The 20,258-nt window shown below is 41.3% G+C and overlaps 1 protein-coding gene across 4 annotated transcripts in view; it reads left to right on the top strand.

Moving 5' to 3' along the window:
- Positions 1-20,258, top strand: part of CSMD3 (CUB and Sushi multiple domains 3) — a 603,606-nt gene that overhangs the window by 340,712 nt on the left and 242,636 nt on the right. For all 4 annotated transcript variants that reach the window (XM_082235380.1, XM_082235382.1, XM_082235381.1 and 1 more), the window contains one exon: positions 11,860-11,963. In XM_082235380.1, the coding sequence (XP_082091506.1) occupies positions 11,860-11,963 (104 nt within the window). The remainder of the gene's footprint in view (positions 1-11,859; positions 11,964-20,258) is intronic.

The following is a 20,258-nucleotide window of genomic DNA, read 5'->3' as shown; positions in this document are numbered from 1 at the left end:
CCGTAAGTCTCTCAGTCCTACAATGGCAGGATTCAATGCAAGTCAAACATGGCACTGAAAACTGTGATCTGGAGTACCCAACTTCAGTGAGCCGCCATAGACTGTCCTCATATGCTCTCTAGCTGTCTGTGACATATAGTTAAATAACTGTTACCATTCTGTTCATAACAGCAGAGTGCCTGTTTTTGATATGAGACTCAGGAAGGTGGTCAAAGATGTCATAAGTAAGAGTTTCAAAAGACAACATAAAGTGTCATTTCGGGGGTAGGGTGGGGAATCAATCCCTTGCAGTGCCAAATATTTCATAGTATAGTTGCAGTGCCATGACAGGACATCTTTCTGGAATTGTCATTGGAAAGAACCCACATTGCTTTGCAGTAACAAAAATAGTCATTTTCACAGCAGTGGAGCTGAAATCTCAGCTCTGTTGGAGGAGTAGTGTTTCAGCATCTGTCCTTGGGCAAATCCTCCTGCTCTTTAATTTAGATAAATTAATTAGGGATCAATTAGATAATAAATATTTCTAGAAAACAAGCTTCTCAGTTCCTTTCTTTATTTCAAAGCAGTGGTTGCAGGGAACATCCAACAAATATTACAATCTCTTTAATATTTTACAAACGTCATTTCTGTAAAGGCATTGCTCACAAAAAGTTGTTGCGTCAGTAAGTTGGATCCAGAGAAATGCCAAGGGTGGGGTATGGGTGGTGAAAGTTGACTTTCCTGCCTGTTCTTTCCAAGGCAGTTCTCTGAGCTCTCTGAAAAGACTTTTCCGAGTGGGATAGTCTGTGGCACAGGCAGAAGTGCTGATCTCTGAGAAATGGGGGAATGAGTTTATAGGAGGCTTAGGGGACTGGATTTTTTCTTGGGGGGTGGGAAGCATTGGCTTCTGCCCACTCCTTTCCTCATGCATTTCTCCAAAGCAAGGTGACTAGTCAGGGTTGTAGATTATGGCTATAAACATCTAAACATGGTTTACTTGTTAAATGTGTGTTTTAAACATGACAAACCTAGACAGCATCTTAAAAAGCAGAGACATCACCTTGCCAACAAAGGTCCGTATAGTACGGGGGTCAGCAACCTGCGGCTCCAGAGCCGCATGCGGCTCTTTAAAGCCTTTGCTGCGGCTCCGGGGCAGAGGCGCGAGGGGAGGAGGCGAGGGGAGGAGGCGAGGGAAGGAGGCGAGGGAAGGAGGCGAGGGGCGGGCGCGAGGGCGCGAGGGAAGGAGGCGAGGGGCGGGGGCGAGGAGGCGGACGGGCGCAAGGGAAGGAGGCGAGGGGCGGGGGCGAGGAGGCGGGGGCCGGTGCGAGGGAAGGAGGCGAGGGGCGGGGGCGAGGGGCGGGTGTGAGGGAAGGAGGCGAGGGGCGGGGGCGAGGAGGCGGGGGCCGGCGCGAGGGAAGGAGGCGAGGGGCGGGGGCGAGGGGCGGGCGTGAGGGAAGGAGGCGAGGGGCGGGGGCGAGGAGGCGGGGGCCGGCGCGAGGGAAGGAGGCGAGGGGCGGGGGCGAGGGGCGGGCGTGAGGGAAGGAGGCGAGGGGCGGGGGCGAGGCGAGGGCGCGAGGGGAGGCGGCGGAGGAGTTAGTTGCCTGAAGCCACTGTTCAAAACTGGTCACTGTTTTGAAGGGGAGTGAAGAACACACACGCAAAAAAAGGTAACTTGTTAATTTAATGTTTATTATGTTTACTGATTTGTGCTTTGTGACTGTTTGAGGTGGGGTTTTTTTCTTGGGAGACTGGGCGGCGCGAAGAGAGGGAGGCTTGTGGTAGGGTCGGGGCTTGTCTCTAGCAAAGTAAGTCCTCGCTATTTGGTCACATGCGCAGCATTGTGGCTTCGGAGCTCCAACACTTGCTTTGCCGGCTGCTTTCAAAAGCGTCGGAATCAGCTGTGCTGTTGCTGGGTAACCGGATCGTCCCAGCAGCCATCTTATCTGCCCATGTGGTCTTCTGAGGCGGCCGCCATCTTACTATAGGAAATTCCACGTGGGAGTTAGTTGCCTGAAGCCCCTTTTTAAACTTAAGCAGGGGAAAGTTTTTGGGGAATGTTATGCAACAGCTTATTGCTGGTCTTTGTCGTCCCGCCTTTGTAAGCAGGCTGCATTGAAAGGGGGCATATACACTGGTCACTGCATTGAAAGGGGGCATATACACTGGTCACTGTTTTGAAGGGGAGTGAAGAACACACACTCAAAAAAAGGTAACTTGTTAATTTAATGTTTATTTCTATGAGGAGGAGTAATTCTGAGGGGTCAAACAAAGAAATAATAAAAAGTGTCAAAACATGTATTTTTATAATGACGAATGCCTCATTATTATATATTAGTAACATCAGGCACTGATTATGATTTATGGTACACTGGGGCCCTGATTAATTTTCTGTGGCATTTTGGGGCATTGGTTATTGGGCATAGCAAGTTGCAGTCGCTTGGAATTTGTGCTTTGTGACCGTTTGAAGTGGGTTTTTTTTTCTTGGGAGGCTGGGCGGCGCGAAGAGAGGGATTATTTTTATAATGACGAGGCTGACATTGGGCCCTCATTATTAATTATTATTTACATCAGGCACTGATTATGATTTATGGTTCACTGGGGCCCTGGTTAATTTTCTTTGGCATTTTGTGGCATTGATTATGCAGTCGCGGTCGCGTGGAATTCCACGTGGAGTTAGTTGCCTAAAGCCCCTTTTTAAGCGAAGCCCCTTTTTAAACTTAAGCAGGGGAAAGTTTGGTGAAAGTTTGGTGAATTGCTGCCAAGGAGTGTGGTGGAGTCTCCTTCTTTGGAGGTCTTTAAGCAGAGGCTTGACAACCATATCTCAGGAGTGCTCTGATGGTGTTTCCTGCTTGGCAGGGGGTTGGACTCGATGGCCCTTGTGGCCTCTTCCACATATGTATGTGAGCAGGTCTTCTCCAACATGAACTATATTAAAAACAAACACCGATCACGCCTCACAGATGACAGCTTGCAAGCCTGTGTGAAAATGAAGGTGACGTCTTACAGCCCTGATGTGCAGACACTGAGCACTGAGGTTCAGGAGCAAAAGTCCCATTAACCTGGTTACCTGGTTGTAAATTAAATATTTTAATTAGCTATTAATTTGTCCTTTTTTCTTGAGATTGACAGCTGACTGCACGATCCTGTATATATAGCATTAAGGCCAGATATATGCAATATATGCAGTGTTATATTTGTTTTAAATGTTGCAATGTTTTTGCGGCTCCCAGTTGTTGTTGTTTTTTCGGAAACGGGTCCAAGTGGCTCTTTTTGTCTTAAAGGTTGCAGACCCCTGGTATAGTAAAAGCTATGGTTTTCCCAGTAGTGATGTTTGGAAGTGAGAGCTGGACCATAAAGAAGGCTGGTTGCCAAAGAATTTATGCTTTTGAATTATGGTGCTGGAGGAGACTCTTGAGAGTCCCATGGACTGCAAGAAGATCAAACCTATCCATTCTGAAGGAAATCAGCCCTGAGTTCTCACTGGAAGGACAGATCCTGAAGCTGAGGCTCCAATACTTTGGCCACCTCATGAGAAGAGAAGACTCCCTGGAAAAGACCCTGATGTTGCGAAAGATGGAGGGCACAAGGAGAAGGGGATGACAGAGGACGAGGTGGCTGGGCAGTGTTCTTGAAGCTACCAGCATGAGTTTGACCAAACTGCAGGAGGCAGTGGAAGCAGGAGTGCCTGGCGTGCTCACGAAGAGTCGGAGACGACTAAACGACTAAACAACAACAACAAAGTAACATGCATCTCATCTCCGCTGTAGTGTGATATTCTGTTACAAAAGCGCTGGACCAGAGTGCTGTTGGGTTGTTGTTTTAAAATTCTTTATAAGTTTTGCTTTGAAAATGGGTTCATACAGTAAGGTTTGATGGTTTGTTTCTTTGTCTTGCCTTGGGAGATACATTGCATCAGTACAAACTCAGCCCTGATATTCTTTCTGATGGGTGGGAAATCAGACTATTTGAAAAGAAAACATGGTCACTGTGAATGAATGCACAGTTGCTAGAATTAATCTGGGGTCAAAGGAAGCCCCTTCATTGTGAAGGTGTCTGCCAGGAGATTTGAATGTGTTTCTGTCAAGTCAAGCTTCTCAATCTCACCTTTTCAGTTGGATTAGATAAGAAATATCATTGTGTTTAAACTGGTATAATTCAGTACAGTAACTGAAGAGAGCAGAAGTGATACTGACACCATAACTGTAGTAAGTCTGGGCGAAGATACTGACCCCTTGTTAACTAGAAGTAACATATCCATTGCTACTGTACAAATCTGCAAGATGGTTAATAATAACAGAGGGTAGGACTCATTCCAGCAAATAGTCTGCAGCAATTGTTAACATGCCAGCCAATTTTGTATTTATTGTAAACACTGAATAAATGCAGCTCAATCACACTAAAGTAATTTTTACTGAAGCTGATTGCATCTGCAGCAGCACATCCAAAGAAACGCACACAAAAAAGTAATTTTTACTGAAGCTGATTACATCTGCAGCAACACATTCGTAGGAATTAAATTATCACCACTTCCGTTTATGGAATTATCATCATGAAAGTGTTTCACTCTCTTATAAATCTGATAAGGTTGCTTTCTGATGACATAGGCCCACTCTGCTGATTGCTTCCATAAATGCCTACTGCTGCTTGGTGTAGCTGAAATTACAAATATCAGAACATGGGTTGCTTCGACACAAACCTGTTTTCTCTGGGAATCACACTATTTTTTTGTTGCTGTGAAGTATTGTGAGGAATCGAGACAGTGTCCCTTCAATGCCTTACGGTCCATTGTTTCCCCTCTTACTCCCTAGTTTTGGAGGTGATATTTTGGCTGTGCACAGAAATGCTGCACCAATCATGAGTGGACTGGCAAAGTACAATTTGCTTAACTTACCATTATATGTCACTTTCACCATTACACTTAGAGCTCACTTCTATTTGCAGCTCTTCAGAGAAAAGTCTCACAGCTGCCAGGATTCAGAGCTCTAGCAGAACACAGCACTGACATATAAAATATGATTTGTTTGTATAACTGCACTTGTGCTGCATTGTGACAGGGAAAAAGTGGTGGGGATGCTGATGTGAGCTATAAGTGTAATGGGAGCAGAGTGGTAAATCTTTGCCTAAAAAGACAGTGTATCAAAATATATTGTAACTATATTGCTAGTTGTTCCATGCTGCCCTACCTTACTGTTGTTGTGGAAACAGATTCTTCTTCTGAATGGTAATACAGTACAGTGGTACCTCGGGTTACATACGCTTCAGGTTACAGACTCCGCTAACCCAGAAATAGTGCTTCAGGTTAAGAATTTTGCTTCAGGATGAGAACAGAAATTGTGTTCCGGCGGTGCAGCGGCAGCAGGAGGCCCCATTAGCTAAAGTGGTGCTTCAGGTTAATAACAGTTTAAGGTTAAGAACGGACCTCCGGAACGAATTAAGTATTTAACCTGAGGTACCACTGTATAACCATTAAAATCCTCAAGAATATTGCTAGCATGTTTGGTAAAAGGAATTATATATATATACTACAACTGCCTGGAGGAAATCAGCCTTAGATAATACTCAGTTGTTAGTTTTTCTTTAAGGTTTTGTGTTCTTGTTTTGTATTTTTATATTGTGGACCTCCCTGTAATCTTTGAATGAAGGGCAGTATACAAATTTTAATAATAATAATAATAAGTGCCTATAGATTTTTCCTGAAACAGCAACAGTTCCCAGAAACCCAGTTTGCTATGTGTAGTGATCTCAGTTTCTGTTAGGAATTCATGTTTTATGTTCTGGCCATTAATTACAAAAAAATGCCAGTTATCAAACATAATTTAGTAATCAGCATGTACTGGTAGTCATTGGGATGTATTGGACTGAGTGTGTACCAGATTTTAGTTTTGGTAGTGGCTTAGTTACAACCATACATAAATTGCACATGCCCTATTTTGAAGGAAAGATGAATGCACAAATGCCATGTTTTATTTATTTTCCCAAATACTCCATGACCTCAGTGAGTGAAGGCCAAAGGGCTGTGAGAAGGGATAATTAATTTGTAATTTCACCAGTGTTACATTAAAACTATGTACACATCATTACAACATTATAAATTGCAAAGCTTTCTTCAAAAAAATCATTTTTTTGTTATGAATAAATTTAGCCACAATCAGAAATGGTACTGTTGAGTATTAGGAAGTGCCTAATCTTCACAGTTTGAAATACTTGTAGTTATGATTGTATTTTAGATTCATAAAAGCCTAATAAAGCTTCACGGCCTGATCGCTCAGCTGCCTTGCAGTGGGAGGGAAACTTCAGACATAGATGTTCATCATTTGGTGATTGCGACATAATGTTATGACTTGCAGGTGTGAAAGAGCCATTACAGATGTATTATGTCAGGCATAATGATTTTCTTTTTACATATATGCTATCAGCTGATGTACATACATCAATGTATAAAGTAACCCTGAGCCATACCTCTCTGATCAGAGCTGGATGCACATTTGACGGGTCTCCAGCAAAGTACCATCTCATTCAACATCAGTGATGCCTTCATTGTGCTTGCCCGTGATGGACAACAGCAGAATTGTAATCTGCAGTGAGGTGGCTGTGATGTTCCTGGCACTTTAAATTTGCCACCGTACTCCAAATGAAACATCACATAAGGTCATGGGGGGGGAATCAATAGCTGGTGCCTTGGGTGCACCTGCAACACAAGGTAGAATCTGAGTTGACAATGAGTAGCCCATTCAGCATGATTTAGGTTAGATGTAAGCACCCATGAATCCTCAATAGCTATCAGAATATGTCTGGATATATCTGGTTCTGATGCTAGTTCTTGCTTTGATAGTTAATTTTAGCTGCTCAGAAGCTGTTACCCATTTTACAATTTGATTTTAAGGTTTTTTGTGGTAACCATAAGTAAGGTTAAGTCCAGTCAAAGGTGACTATGGGGTTGAAGCACTCATCTCGCTTTCAGGGTGAGGGAGCTGGCATTTGTCCACAGACAGCTTTCCGAGTCATGTGGCCAGCATGTCTAAACTGCTTCTGGTGCAATGGAACACTGTGACAAAATCTAGAGCCCATGGAAATGCTGTTTACCTTCCTTCCACTGGTGTGCTTTCGAACTGCTAGGTTGGCAGGTGCTGGGACAGAGCAACGGGAGCTCACCCAATTGCGGGGATTCGAACCACCGACCTTCTGATTGGCAAGCCCAAGAGGCTCAGTGGTTTAGACCACAGTGCCACCCACTTACCATAAGTAACTCTGTGAAGCTACAAACCTAAACTCATATGCCTGGAAGTGAATACCACAGAACAAGCATAACATGGATACTGATACCTCAAGGCAGGCAGATAAATTGGTGCTGGTGTTTAAAGAGCTAACATGCTGTGGTCACTAGAATGCTGAGAAATGTGTGCATGTTTAAAATGGGATTTTTGTGTATTACCTCTCAATCAACTATAATTGCACAAACTGAATTTGCCAGTATGTGACTGAATCATACATGGAAGTGCCCTGAGATGATAAGAAAACAAGTTAAGTTGCTCTCTGGTTATCTCCGTTTGTATATATATATGTGCTTTTTTCCAACCAATTTCAACATAGGTTGGAAAAAAGTAATATGGGAAATAAGCCCAAACTGGAAGTTATGTGAAAATAAACTTGAACAAGGAAAGAGAAGTGAGATAGATCTTGTTACGCAGGAAATAAAGGGCAGGAGATAGAAATTGTAAGTTATAGGTGGGAAAATAAGCACATACATGGAAGGCAAATTTCAGGGCAGAAACAAATCATACATGGAAGGCAAATTTCAGGGCAGAAAAAAAATCATTTATAATTCCATATAGAGAGAGCTTTTGAATTATGGTGCTGCCTTTGAATTATGGTGCTGGAGGAGACTCTTGAGAGTCCCATGGACTGCAAGAAGATCAAGCCTATCCATTCTGAAGGAAATCAGCCCTGAGTGCTCCTGAAGCTGAGGCTCCAAGACTTTGGCCACCTCATGAGAAGATAAGACTCCCTGGAAAAGACCCTGATGTTGGGAAGGATGGGGGCACAAGGAGAAGGGAATGACAGAGGACAAGATGGCTGGACAGTGTTCTCGCAGCTACCAGCATGAGTTTGACCAAACTGCGAGAGGCAGTGGAAGACAGAAGTGCCTGGCATGCTCTGGTCCATGGGTACACGAAGAGTCGGACACAACTAAATGACTAAACAACATAGAGAAGGGAGGCACTTGTCATACATGTATAGGATTGCACTACAATTTATCTTGATGTCCTTTCCACCATGTTGTGTCTGTATAGCATTAATGGAATAAGTAATGCATGTTCTGCAAATGCTTGGTGTCACAGCTGTATTTCTTGACTTCAGGTAAGCTATTTAAAGAAGGCTCTTGTCTACATAAAACGTTTTAGTTTTAAGGAAATCAATCATTCCAATCACAAATTCTAAATTGCCACCTAATCCTCTAATAAATAGATTCTGTATACCACCAGCTTAGAACATTTTTTAAAATAATACTTGTGGTGAGTAATTGGCTATAATAAAGCACAACCATTTTCGTTGTGGGATTTGCTTTCTAATAAATTGTAATGGAAGTGTAACCTGTCAATCTAACGACAGGATTTCATTAAAATGTATTATGTCATAAATATATTCTGTGTCTCCTTACCTGGGAGTAATCAGTCATCCTGATCCCAAATCAGTTGAAGTATATTAATATCAGCAACCTAAGCAGGACACATTTTCCTTCTTTGCGTTCTCGAATCCCCCTTCTCTCTCAAACTAGATGCATACCCAAGCACTGTACAAAAAATGAATGACAATTGATCCTAAGGCTCAGCTCTCAATTGCAAGCTCATCTAATGGCTGCACATTAAATAATAAGGGCTTCTAAATAGTGTCACGTCACATTCAACACACTGCTTTCCAATGGAGACCATTCACATGCCCCACTGCAAGTCATTGGAAATAATGAGAGGTGTTGAGATATATGTTGCAGCTCTCATAAATGAACTTTAAATGTGAAATTTCAGATGAGTTAAAAGCTTTGTGCTGTATTCTGCATAGATAGAAATAGCCTTAAAATGTTTAACAATTATGTTCTAATTTGATGGCTCGGGCTTATAGAAGACACATTAAAAATGTTAATATATGCAAAGTTTTTAGAGAGTCTCAAACCACCATATTCCATGAAAGCCTGAATAATAAAAGCAATACATCCAACAATAATTTCAGCTTTCATAAAACAAAAAGTAATTGATTCCTTTGGTTGTATAGAAATTATATATGCAAATTTGTTTATTTAACTAAAGGGGAGCACATTTTCTGTTTGCTGGATGATATATTTGCATTTTGTTTTTGTTGATTTCCCAATATGGATTCTATCTTGGTTTTCAATTAATCTGAGTAATTAATTAACTTTTGTTTGTTTAAAGTGATGCTTATTTACATAAGTTCTATTGTTTAGAGAGTACATAAACGGCTACTGAGACTGATTTAATATCTCAACCTCACTTTTGTGAAAATATGTATAGAGTAGAAAGTAACTGGGATTGTGTATGATACGCAATAAACCTTAATATGAAAAGTTACTGGTTTTCTGAATACTGATTTAAAATTATTTATTTGGGTTCACTTGCAAAGCCCTGTGATGATTTAAAACTCTAGTGTGGTATGTTGCAACCCATAGCGCTGGTTGCCTTATAGCTTTCAGTTATTTCAGACATCGCATTTCAGCGCACAATTTGCATCGATGCTCTGTAGGGAGTGAAATAATGACCTTTCTGCCCTTAATGTCAGTTTGGGGCTTTGTCCAAGCTCAGATCTAATGTAGGTGCTTTCTATGCCCCTTAAAGACCAGATAATGAGGAAAAGATTTAGTTGTAGTAATACGTATCTCAGGAAACTGTGACATTCCAGATTTTAGTGAACTCCAACTCCCATCAGCTCAATCAATCAATAGACTTTATTTGCGTAGCCGACAGGCCATAGCATCAAATGACGAACACCGACAAAAATACATTACAAATATAGTTACCATAAAATCTTGTGACCTATTAAAACCCTAGGTAGAAGCTGGATTATCATTCATCAATGACCCTCTGTCCCATGGGCGGCAGCCCTTTCTCTGATAGATTGTTCCAGGTCAGTTAAGTAAATAGCTCTAGCCAGTATGGCCAGTGGGTCAGGAATGGTATGATCTGCACAAATAAAGAGCCACAGGCTCCCATCCCTGCTGTAGATATTTTTTATTATTATTATTCTCTAGGATTTCCATTAATGTGCAATGTGGAAAGCCTTACAGCAATGATCTGTGGGTACCCTCCCCCCAATATAGGTAACATAACTGGACAAAATCCCTAGTCCATAAATATGAATACATACATACATACATACATACATACATACATACATACTGTACATACATACATGCAGAGATAGATTGTGTGCTTTATATCAAATTTGTTACAGGAATTATCAGGTCACAGTCAGTTGTCTCTAAGTTAACATTGATACCCTCCAACGGTTTGAACAGTTGGCAAACCATTTCATTTTCAGTCTAACAACTTTAGATTTTCAGGCAAGGGGGTAATTAAAAATTATGCTTTGTAACTTCAAAAATCATTTTAGGAATGCTGCCAGAGTTCTTTTTGCCATAATTTAGTGTTGTGAATTATTTGGCCCGGGTAATGGAGCAGCGTGATGCTAAACATGTATAGTATACCAATCTTATGGTCTTGAGGACTTTGCCCTTGGAGAGTGCTCTGATCGTGGTACCATATGAGTTTTGAGGGTGGATGGAGGAGCCTTTGAAACCACTGGATCCAAATTCTTCATATTCCCTCAGCATGCCCTTAGAAAAGAGATCTCGAGTATGGCAATCCCATTAGGACAAATGGGAGGGGAAATCTGGAAAAGAGAACTAGAAGAACACTGTTAATTAAAGCACACACACACACACACATACCTGCACAAAAAAATATTAAAATATTTATATAGCAATTTTCTAGACAACCCCCCTCCAAAGCTGTTTGCAACAATAAAAAACAAGTATTGAAAAATCAATTATTACTAAAGCAGAGAATAAAATGGACTTAAAACTACACATTAATTAGGAGTCCTTTGAGACTGACAAGCCTTTGGATTTGGTTCGTCTTCCTCGTGGGATTCTCACTCTCCTGCCTACTTTGTGTTTGTCTCTCAGCTTACTTTCTAATTTAGAAGTGTGTTCCAGTTTCTCTCGTAGGAATACTGGTCTCTGAGCAAAACCAGAAAACTATCCTAGTGTTTCTAAGTTGGCATCCTCATGCCTTTGAGGCTTCCTCATGCTATCCCTCTAGCATATGCAACTTCGAAGTGAAGCTCAGGCTCATGATGTAGAAGTAAACCCCACTGAATTCAATACTGTCAATTGTTTGATTTACTGTGAATAATGACAGGTTATAATTGCAGCTGCCATGTTATATCTGCATTTCATATTTTTTTTAAGTGAGAATAAATATCTCCCCCCCCTTGCATCTATCTGTATGAATTTTCGATATGTTTGTACGTGCATTAGCTTCTGCAAACAAAGTATGCTTAAAAAGAAAAATGTTATAGTTTCCACTACTGATGCGTAATAAAATTCTTGACTCTGACACTTTCGTTTAACTTCAGCTTATTAAAAAGGTAAAACTTCTGCATTTAAATTGGAAAACTGGCCTTAGGGGTTCTATTGTATTGCAAGAAAGGGGTAAATTATTGCCCCGTATACTTCCATTATTTTCTTTCTTGGACAAATGACTTGTTTATACAAATAAAATATGAGAGTCTGAAAAACATGTGGATTCCATGCTGATAAAGTAATATAAATGTAGATGCTTTAAGTACATGTTTTATTTTTCCCGCTAGGTTATCCAGATTAATTTTGAAGAATTTGATCTGGAGATTGGCTATGACACACTAACAATTGGTGATGGAGGAGAAGTGGGTGATCCCAGAACTGTCCTTCAAGTGTAAGTCACCTTAATTTACAACCCAATGGTTTAATATTTTGCTCATCTTCTATATACAAGGGAGTCACTTGTTGCAATATATCAACTTAATTTCTATAAAGCCGGTGTTAGCTACTCTACTTACCTTCCTGCCATTTCACATGGATTTTAAGATTACATCGTTTGTAGTACGTAGCAAGAAGAAAAGCAGCAAAGATGGCACAGACCAGGGACATTACTCCAGTGATGGATTTTGTGTTGAGTAAAGTCTGGACAACATGTTAGTTTTTCTGCACCTCCTGTGCCAGATCACATTTTTTTTGAAAAAGAGAAAATTATAAAATACTAGTTGTTTTGTTTTGCTTTCTTTAAATATATAAAATCTTGTCGTCCCCCCCCCCCCGTGGGATTGTGGTATGGTACAATTGGAGACAATACTTTAAAAAATAATATGACTTAAAGAAAAATGCATACTTTATCTCCCTTCTTTACTGATTCTGCCCCCCTGGTCTCTGGCATGCTGTTTGCTGCTTCATATATCAAAAAAGCCAAGTAATTTTGGGTGTGAGGTTGGGAGCATGAAAGAGGTGAATAAATTTCTGTATGGTGTGGAGAAAGTAGACAGAAGTTTTTCTCCCTCTCTCCAAATATGAGAACCAGGGGTCATCAAGAGAAACAGAATATTCAGGAGATCCAGGAAATGCAAAAGGAAGTACCGTACTTTTCCATTTATAAGACTAAGTTTTTTTCTTTAAAAATTATGCTAAAAAGTGGGGGTCGTCTTATACATGGATAGTGCATAGGGTGGACATTTGATTGGCTGCTGCTGTGGCTGTCAGTGGCTATTGGGTGTGTTATTGGTTGCTGTGTCAATGGCTGGTGTTGATTGGCTGACGCTGTGGCAATTTGGTGGGCAATTGGCAGCTTCTGCTGGCGAGGGGACAGACAAGAAATGGATTTTGCAATGCAATTCGCCTTTAAAAAGCTCCAGAACCCTGGGCAATCCTCCACAAAAAAGCTCAACAACTCTCTGCCATCTCCCCCCATTTCCTTAAATTTGAGTCCCCAAAAATAGGAGGCATCTTATACATGGGGGCGTCTTATACGTGGGAAAATACAATACTCACTGACATAGCACAATCTTAAATAATGGCATTTGATGTCACAGGTTGTAGTGATGGCCGCTGAGTTATACTGATGATGACTGTTACTCATAATGGTCATTTGCTACATCTATACAGTAGGCAATATGCCTTTTTTTTGCTACCAGTTGCTGGAGAGCATGGTTGAGGAGACTGCTGTTCTGCTCATGTTCTGCTTGTGGGTTTCCATCAGATACCTGGTTGGTAACCATGGGAACAGGATGCTGGACCAAATGCACTAATAGGGCTCTTCTTATGTTCTCATGAATTTCCTTTAGCTGATCTGTGACATCAGACATCTGTGACATCTTGGGCTTTAGGCAAAGAAGATTTCAGGGTAAAGTTGTTAATGAATGACAGGTGGTATTGAAACATATCATTCACTTGACAATGGAATTTCAGTTTTGAACCACAATCCTAAATTCCACCAACTCCGATAGAACTTTCTCTTCTGTATTTAAGCATTTGGGGTTTGATACTGTTAGTGAAGTGGGATATGGGAAGATAAGCTACGATGCAGAACATTTTTTTTTCTTCTTTAAGGATTCTGATTTGCTAAAAATGAGCTATTGATCACAGCATGCCAAGTGTTTGCTATGTTTAGTTCCTAGGGCTGGACTGAGGAGTTGTTAGAAATAAATGAGTGTTATTTACGCTGTGGCTTTTTGAAGAAATCTTCTTACGAGCTTGTTAATGTGCATGGCTTGTAGTTGAGTGTAGGTTATATTATAACTTTCAAATAAAGAAATTCCCTAAACTATATTATCTTTAAAGTGGGGGTGTGGTACACAAAAATTATCTACAAAGGCTGCTTCCTATAGTCATGCCTTGCAATTTTGAGAATTCTGTCAGTTTGTTTATTTATTTCTGGAATTTCTTGTGCAGCTGAAACTCATATTTATTCTGTCCTGTTCCGTTCTAAATGCAAATGAAAATTTGTCTGTGTGTGCTTCCTTAACCTTTCCACATATACCCATTGTATGCCAACTGGAAATTGTATTGATGCTTATGAACTAGATATTGTTGAAATCGGTTACAATTTCATAAGTGATAAAATGCATGTGGGGAACGTATTAGCTAATATTCTGGAAAAAGTCTAGATCAGGGTTAGAATGTGGCCCTCCAGACCTCTGTATCTATCCCTTAGGACTTTCCCTAAAGGACTTTCCTTCCTCTTCTCAGGCCACTCTCCTCACTGATACTGCTTTCGCCTGGCTGAAATGTGTTCTTGAACTATGATAACATCTCTTGCTTGCCTGAATGGAGAGTGGAGAGGGCTTTGTGTGTGTGCATGTCTGAAATGTAGCTTACTGTACAAATGTGAGAGTCACAACGGTTGCTCCATGTAGTTTTGTCTCTGGCCCTTCCCACTTTCTGTCTCTGGCCTCGCCCATCACTGGCACACAGCTCCTGGAAGGATGCTCAAGAAGGAATGCCATTCTTGAACTGTGAGCTTCCCCAGCCCCTATCTAGATCAATAAAATCAATTATCAATACAGCAATGTATTGTATGACCTCTTCTTGAAGTAGTTGTGAGAGTTGGTCAGTCTTCTATTGCTCAGGCTTAGACTGTCTGTTCTGTCTATTGTCCATTTATCCTTTTTTACAAGAAGGCTTAAAAGGAGAAACCATGACTATGCAAAATTTGGCTAAAGCTGTTCCTCTTCCTTTCTTTATTACTATCAAACTTTATTTCAGTCACAGACAAGCATAACTTTATTACATAAGGGTTCCTCTAATTTTCTATCAAAATTCTCAAAAGAAGACAATGGAAGTCAAATATTATGCTGCTGGTATTTATATTACAACTATAGCAATATGTATATATAATTCTAGCATTATGCTTGTAGCAATGACTCTGTTTCCACACTGTATACGTATAAGGTTTCCCTTTTTCTTCTTCAGTTCTCTTTATAAACACTGCAAGGGTTCAGATTCTGAATGGGAAAAGGAATTGCCTCATTAATTATATTGTCCATCACCCCACCTTTTTCCCAGACTGGGGTGGAATCTAGAGAATCTGAGAAAATGCTTTTTTAAAATATGTTTTGGAAAATATATTGAATTGACCATAAGCTCACCATTGCCATCTGGTGTCACATTTGTATAGTGCACTTAAAATGATCTTAAAACGTTATATTTGCAGCTGTATAGCTGAGTCCTGGGTCTAAAGGCACATAAAAAATACTAAACATCGATAAAATACAAAAAGCTAAAAACACATAAAGAAAAGAATTTTAAAGCAATTTAAATGTAATAGAACTAAATCATTATAAAAACAAATTATTAAAATACAGATAATAAAAAAATTGGAACTGCTTTTATGATTTCATATCCCAAAATGCATCAAGTTAAGCATATATATATATAATCATAGTGTAAACTTGATCATTTCAGAATCAGTTTTGTCCTATTTACTGATTTTCCCTCCAGCCCTCACCCCCGAATATGAATCATTCCTCACATGTTTGGTCTACTTTAAGATTCTAATGTTTTGTAGTGACCCATCCGATGCAAGACAAACATTAAATAAGACTGATGAAATTACAGTGTTTTGTTACAAATGCAAATGAACACTCCATTATTTTCTCTTATCATCACATTACTTCAAGTTGTCAGGAGCTTCAGAGTAAAGTTACTACTACATTATAATAAAGACGATGTAGTGGGCGAAGATGTGCTAATAATTTGCTGAAAATCTTTTCCAATTTACACAGCTGTCAGCCTGAGCGTGATTGTCTCAAGAGTTATTTCTTGTTCAAATTGGCATCTTCAATCTGCTTTGCAATATTTATTCATTTATATATATATCTGTCTAATATGTGTTTGGATTCAGGCAAGTGCATTGACTAGACCAGCGGTTCTTTAAAAAATACAATTTGATACACCAGCTATCTGCCAAACGGCAATGAAAGCAAGCTAATATGTCACTATCCAGGAAACAGCCATGACCCCCCCTCCTCCAGGGAGATTCTCACACTTGATGTCTCTTCAGACAGACAAGACACTTCCTACCAGAGTGATAAGCAACCACCTAAGTGATGATAATTTAAGAAAACCTCTGTCTCCATTGATTGTTGCTGCTTTCGTGTCCCATTTGCCTTTCGTAATTAATGAAACACATGGAACAACCAGCTTTAAAGAAAGAACAACTTTCTTATCGAATGCTTCCAAAGTTGCCTCGCTGCCAAGAATCATACAGCAAATATTATGGCCTCCCAAAGTGTCCTTTTCATAAATGTTTCCTATGATAGGGAAGTCAGGAAAGCACTTGCCCAGGGGGATTACTGCCTGTCATGCGGCATCTTAAGCTGTTTTCAGTCTGGGAAAGAGACTGTGCTATAGCACCAAGCTTAAGGACCCTTCCTGTGCCAAGAAAGATTGTCTATAATAATTATGTATAATTGGTTATTGCAATTAGGTGCTATCAGCATGGTAATTTGGTCATGCGGATGTGTGCTAGTAAGTACAGCTCAGTGGTAGAACATCTGCCTTGCATGAAGACCATCCCACCCCGGTTCAGTCCTTGTGCTTCGAGGACCATAGGTAACCCCCCAGAAATAAATTCACACAGACTCAAATTTTAGTTTAAAATTGCTGTTGTTGTTGTTTAGTAGTTTAGTCATGTTCGACGCTTCATGACCCCATGAACCAGAGCACGCCAGGCACTCCTGTCTTCCACTGCCTCCCGCAGTTTGGTCAGACTCATGTTTGTAGCTTCAAGAACACTGTCCAACCATCTCGTCCTCTGTCGTCCCCTTCTCCTTGTGCCCTCAATCTTTTCCAGGGAGCCTTCTCTTCTCATGAGGTGGCCAAAGTATTGGAGCCTCAGCTTCAGGATCTGTCCTTCTAGTGAGCACTCAGGGCTGATTTCCTTAAGAATGGATACATTTGATCTTCTTGCAGTCCTTGGGACTCTCAAGAGTCTCCTCCAGCACCATAATTCAGTTTAAATTAATGGGCAAAATTTAGGCCACAACTTTATTGATTACGCAATGTGAGCGGTATTGGCTTAGGCATTGACAAGCTAAAACTGACCCCTGCCCGCCCCGCAGGAGGTCCGGAAGGGTAAGCCAAATGAGGGAGCTACATCAATGCAAATCGGCTATATCTCACCCCGGGGTTCCTGTGGTCCTGGCATGGCCCTAGACCCTCAAGCAGACTTCGGATGAGATCCAGAACCCCCAGATTCCTTTAACGGAATACTCTTTTTTAAGGAGGGGCAGGTGATGACCACACCTCCCCCAACCACAACTAAGTCAATGCCTAACCACCAAACCTTACAAAGTTGTGATGATTGCTGGGAGGTAGGCGAAAACCAAATGGCCAGTGCCAATCTGCCAAGTGGACAAAATTCCTACCAGACCCCTGCCACAAAGCGGGCGACCGACTGAAGTCCCAAGCAAGGCCAAAGCACATAAACCAAAGAGGGCGGGTGGGCAGGTGTTCGGCCGCACAAAGCGAGTGGCTCTGACGTGTCGTGCTGCCGTTTATAAACCCTCCCCCTCCCCCAAGTTGCGAAACAATCTGATTGGGTGCTGGAACTGGGGTGATCGAGAGACCGCCCCAGCAACGCCGGGCTAAGCCCTGCCTCCGGATGCCATGGGGCCCCAAGGTCCCGATCACAAGCAGGACCCTCTTGAAGAGGATCCTATTTGGAAGCAGGGCTGGCTCACCCATGAGGCAATCAGTGTGACAGGATCCACAGGGGCAGGAGATTCAGCCCCCAACAAATACACTGATGGAATCTACACACATATTAAAAATGCTGTGAAAATGCTTTTTTTTAAAAAAAAAAAAAAACATTTTGAAAAATACATTGAATTTTGCATAGCTCGCTGTCGCCATCTAGTGTCACAGTTGTATATTGCACTTTACAACACATTTAAAGGGTTTTATTTGCAGTTGTGTAGCTATGTCCACTGTCCGCTGCAACAGCTGTGGCACACTCCTTAGAAGCCGGACCAGATGCCTCCTCAGCAGCCCCCCACCCCATGTTGCCTCTACAGTAGCCACTGGCAAACAGGAGGCACGGCTGGTCTCCTCCAAGCCTTTTTCCTGATGTAGATCTTCACTCACTCCTTCCCTGGTACAGGACGTACCATTTTGTGGTTTGCCTCACGTGCCAAAATGTCTTGGGACAGTCCTGCCTGGAAGTTGGACCGAGAGAGACCACTGGAAAGCCAGTGTCAGTACTGAGCTAGATGGATCAATATTCTGATTCCCTATGAAGCAGCTTCTCCTGTTCCAAACATGCGCTCTGGTGCTAGAAGCACTGTATTAATCTCTCCGCAACATGCTGCACCTGTGAAATGTTTTCTGCACTGTCAGAATAGCGAATTCACAATAGATGCTCTAATTAAACGAAAAATCACCGATCTACTATGAATATATAAGAGCAGGAAGCTTTTACTGTTTCCACCTGGGAATATGTATCAAGATTTTGAAAACAGAGTATGTGAAATATATGAAAGAGAATCTAAGATGATCAGGGAAGTGTGTCGAGACAAATAATTATCTGCAGCTCTGGAAGTCTTCAGCTGTGTTAATTCTGTTGTGCTCATAGTACTGAGAGCATAGATGAAGCCCACAGTACAGTCACAAAGCCCCCTGTCTTCCATAGATCAGGGCACTACCTTATTTTGTATTCCATTACTATTGTTGTAAGTCACCTGTGCTTTGAAGAAAGGTGGGGTATAATTCATTATGAAAACTATAACAACAACGATGATGATGATAAGAATGATAAGAAGAAAGCCAGAGGCACATCAGAACTCTTGCTTCTTATATTGTACCAAAGAAGTCTGAATTAAGATATTAACTACACTAGGAATGCATTGTCTTTCATTACAGTTCAGTGGTTGGCCTGGCCCAGTGGTAGTAGTCCAGAACAAGCATTTGACTTGTGAGGATGTTTTAGGCAGGCACAGCCACCTGATGTCACAGGAGCGGGCAAAGCACAGTCACAGCAACAAAGGAACAATGCAGAGCCTTCACATAGCAGCTTATTCTATTCCCCAGTTTTCCTAACTGCTGTTTTCATGGAGTAATTGTGGGAGGGACAGAAGTATGCATGTGTGGTAAGGGTGCCGCAGCAGAGATGTTGCCCAAATGGTGTTACTTGTTGTGTCACATCACACCCACTGGTATGAATGAAATTTAGCCTGACCTGAGGGTATATTGGTCAAAAAGCCACATTTCCATAACAAAGCAGGTACTGCTGTGATTCCTCATCCCTGCCCTGTGGAATGCATTTAGAAACCTTCCATCTGCTTTTGCTGGAAGTTTGAATCAGAGCCATTTCAGATCATAGATAAAATTCGCTGTTCAATAAACATTCCTCTATTAGGAATTCTGTTCCTGTATGAGTCAGATGATTCAGTGGCATCATGTTTGCTGCTTGACTATGTGTTCATTATCTTGACAGAACAACCCTTTAACTATAGGACTTCTTAAAAAACAAAAAACAAAACGTAATCGTGGTTTCAATCTGAGGTTGAAGCCAAACATAATTTGCATATCATTTGTCTCCTGCTGTTCAGCTAGACTACCCTCTTTCCATCTCTTGTGGTTGGAACAGCATCCTAGAAGACTTTTATTTATTTATTTCATACAATTTATACACAGTTTGATTGTAAACAAAACAAAACAAAACAAAACAAAAACCCCTCAAGGGGTTTACAAAATCATTCCCTTCATATATCTCTGCAAACCTTGTCTTTTTTGATGAAACCTTTGGTGCAATCCTGTTTGGCTATTCTAAGATTCTGATGGCTGATTATGTGAATTTACCCCCTCCAATCTCTGCCTCATAACACAGCCCCCACTGTCCAGGAGTTCAGTGGAGTGTTTTCATGGATAGTGAGGGCTGCAGAGAGGAGGGAACAAGAGTTTGGCTTGGTGAACTGCCTTCAGAAGTGGAGTTGAATCAAAGGGCTTTGTGAGAACAAGCAAAGATGGTTAGTAGGACTGGGCAAGGACAGAGCCCAGAGGAGCACACATGGCATGGTGGCGGCAGTTCCACATTCTGGGGCAGTTCCACCTTCTACTCTTGAGTATGTGGACCACCTTCAGGATAATAGCCCTCATAAGGTTGTCACCATCCTTCAGTGTTCATAAGAACCTGGTGGAACAGGCCAATGCCTCATCTAATCCAGCATCCCATTCTCACAGT

The sequence above is a fragment of the Podarcis vaucheri genome (genome assembly GCF_965113315.1).
Source record: "Podarcis vaucheri genome assembly, chromosome: 8".
Lineage (NCBI taxonomy): Eukaryota > Metazoa > Chordata > Lepidosauria > Squamata > Lacertidae > Podarcis > Podarcis vaucheri.
This window is presented reverse-complemented; position numbering and strand designations above follow the sequence as displayed.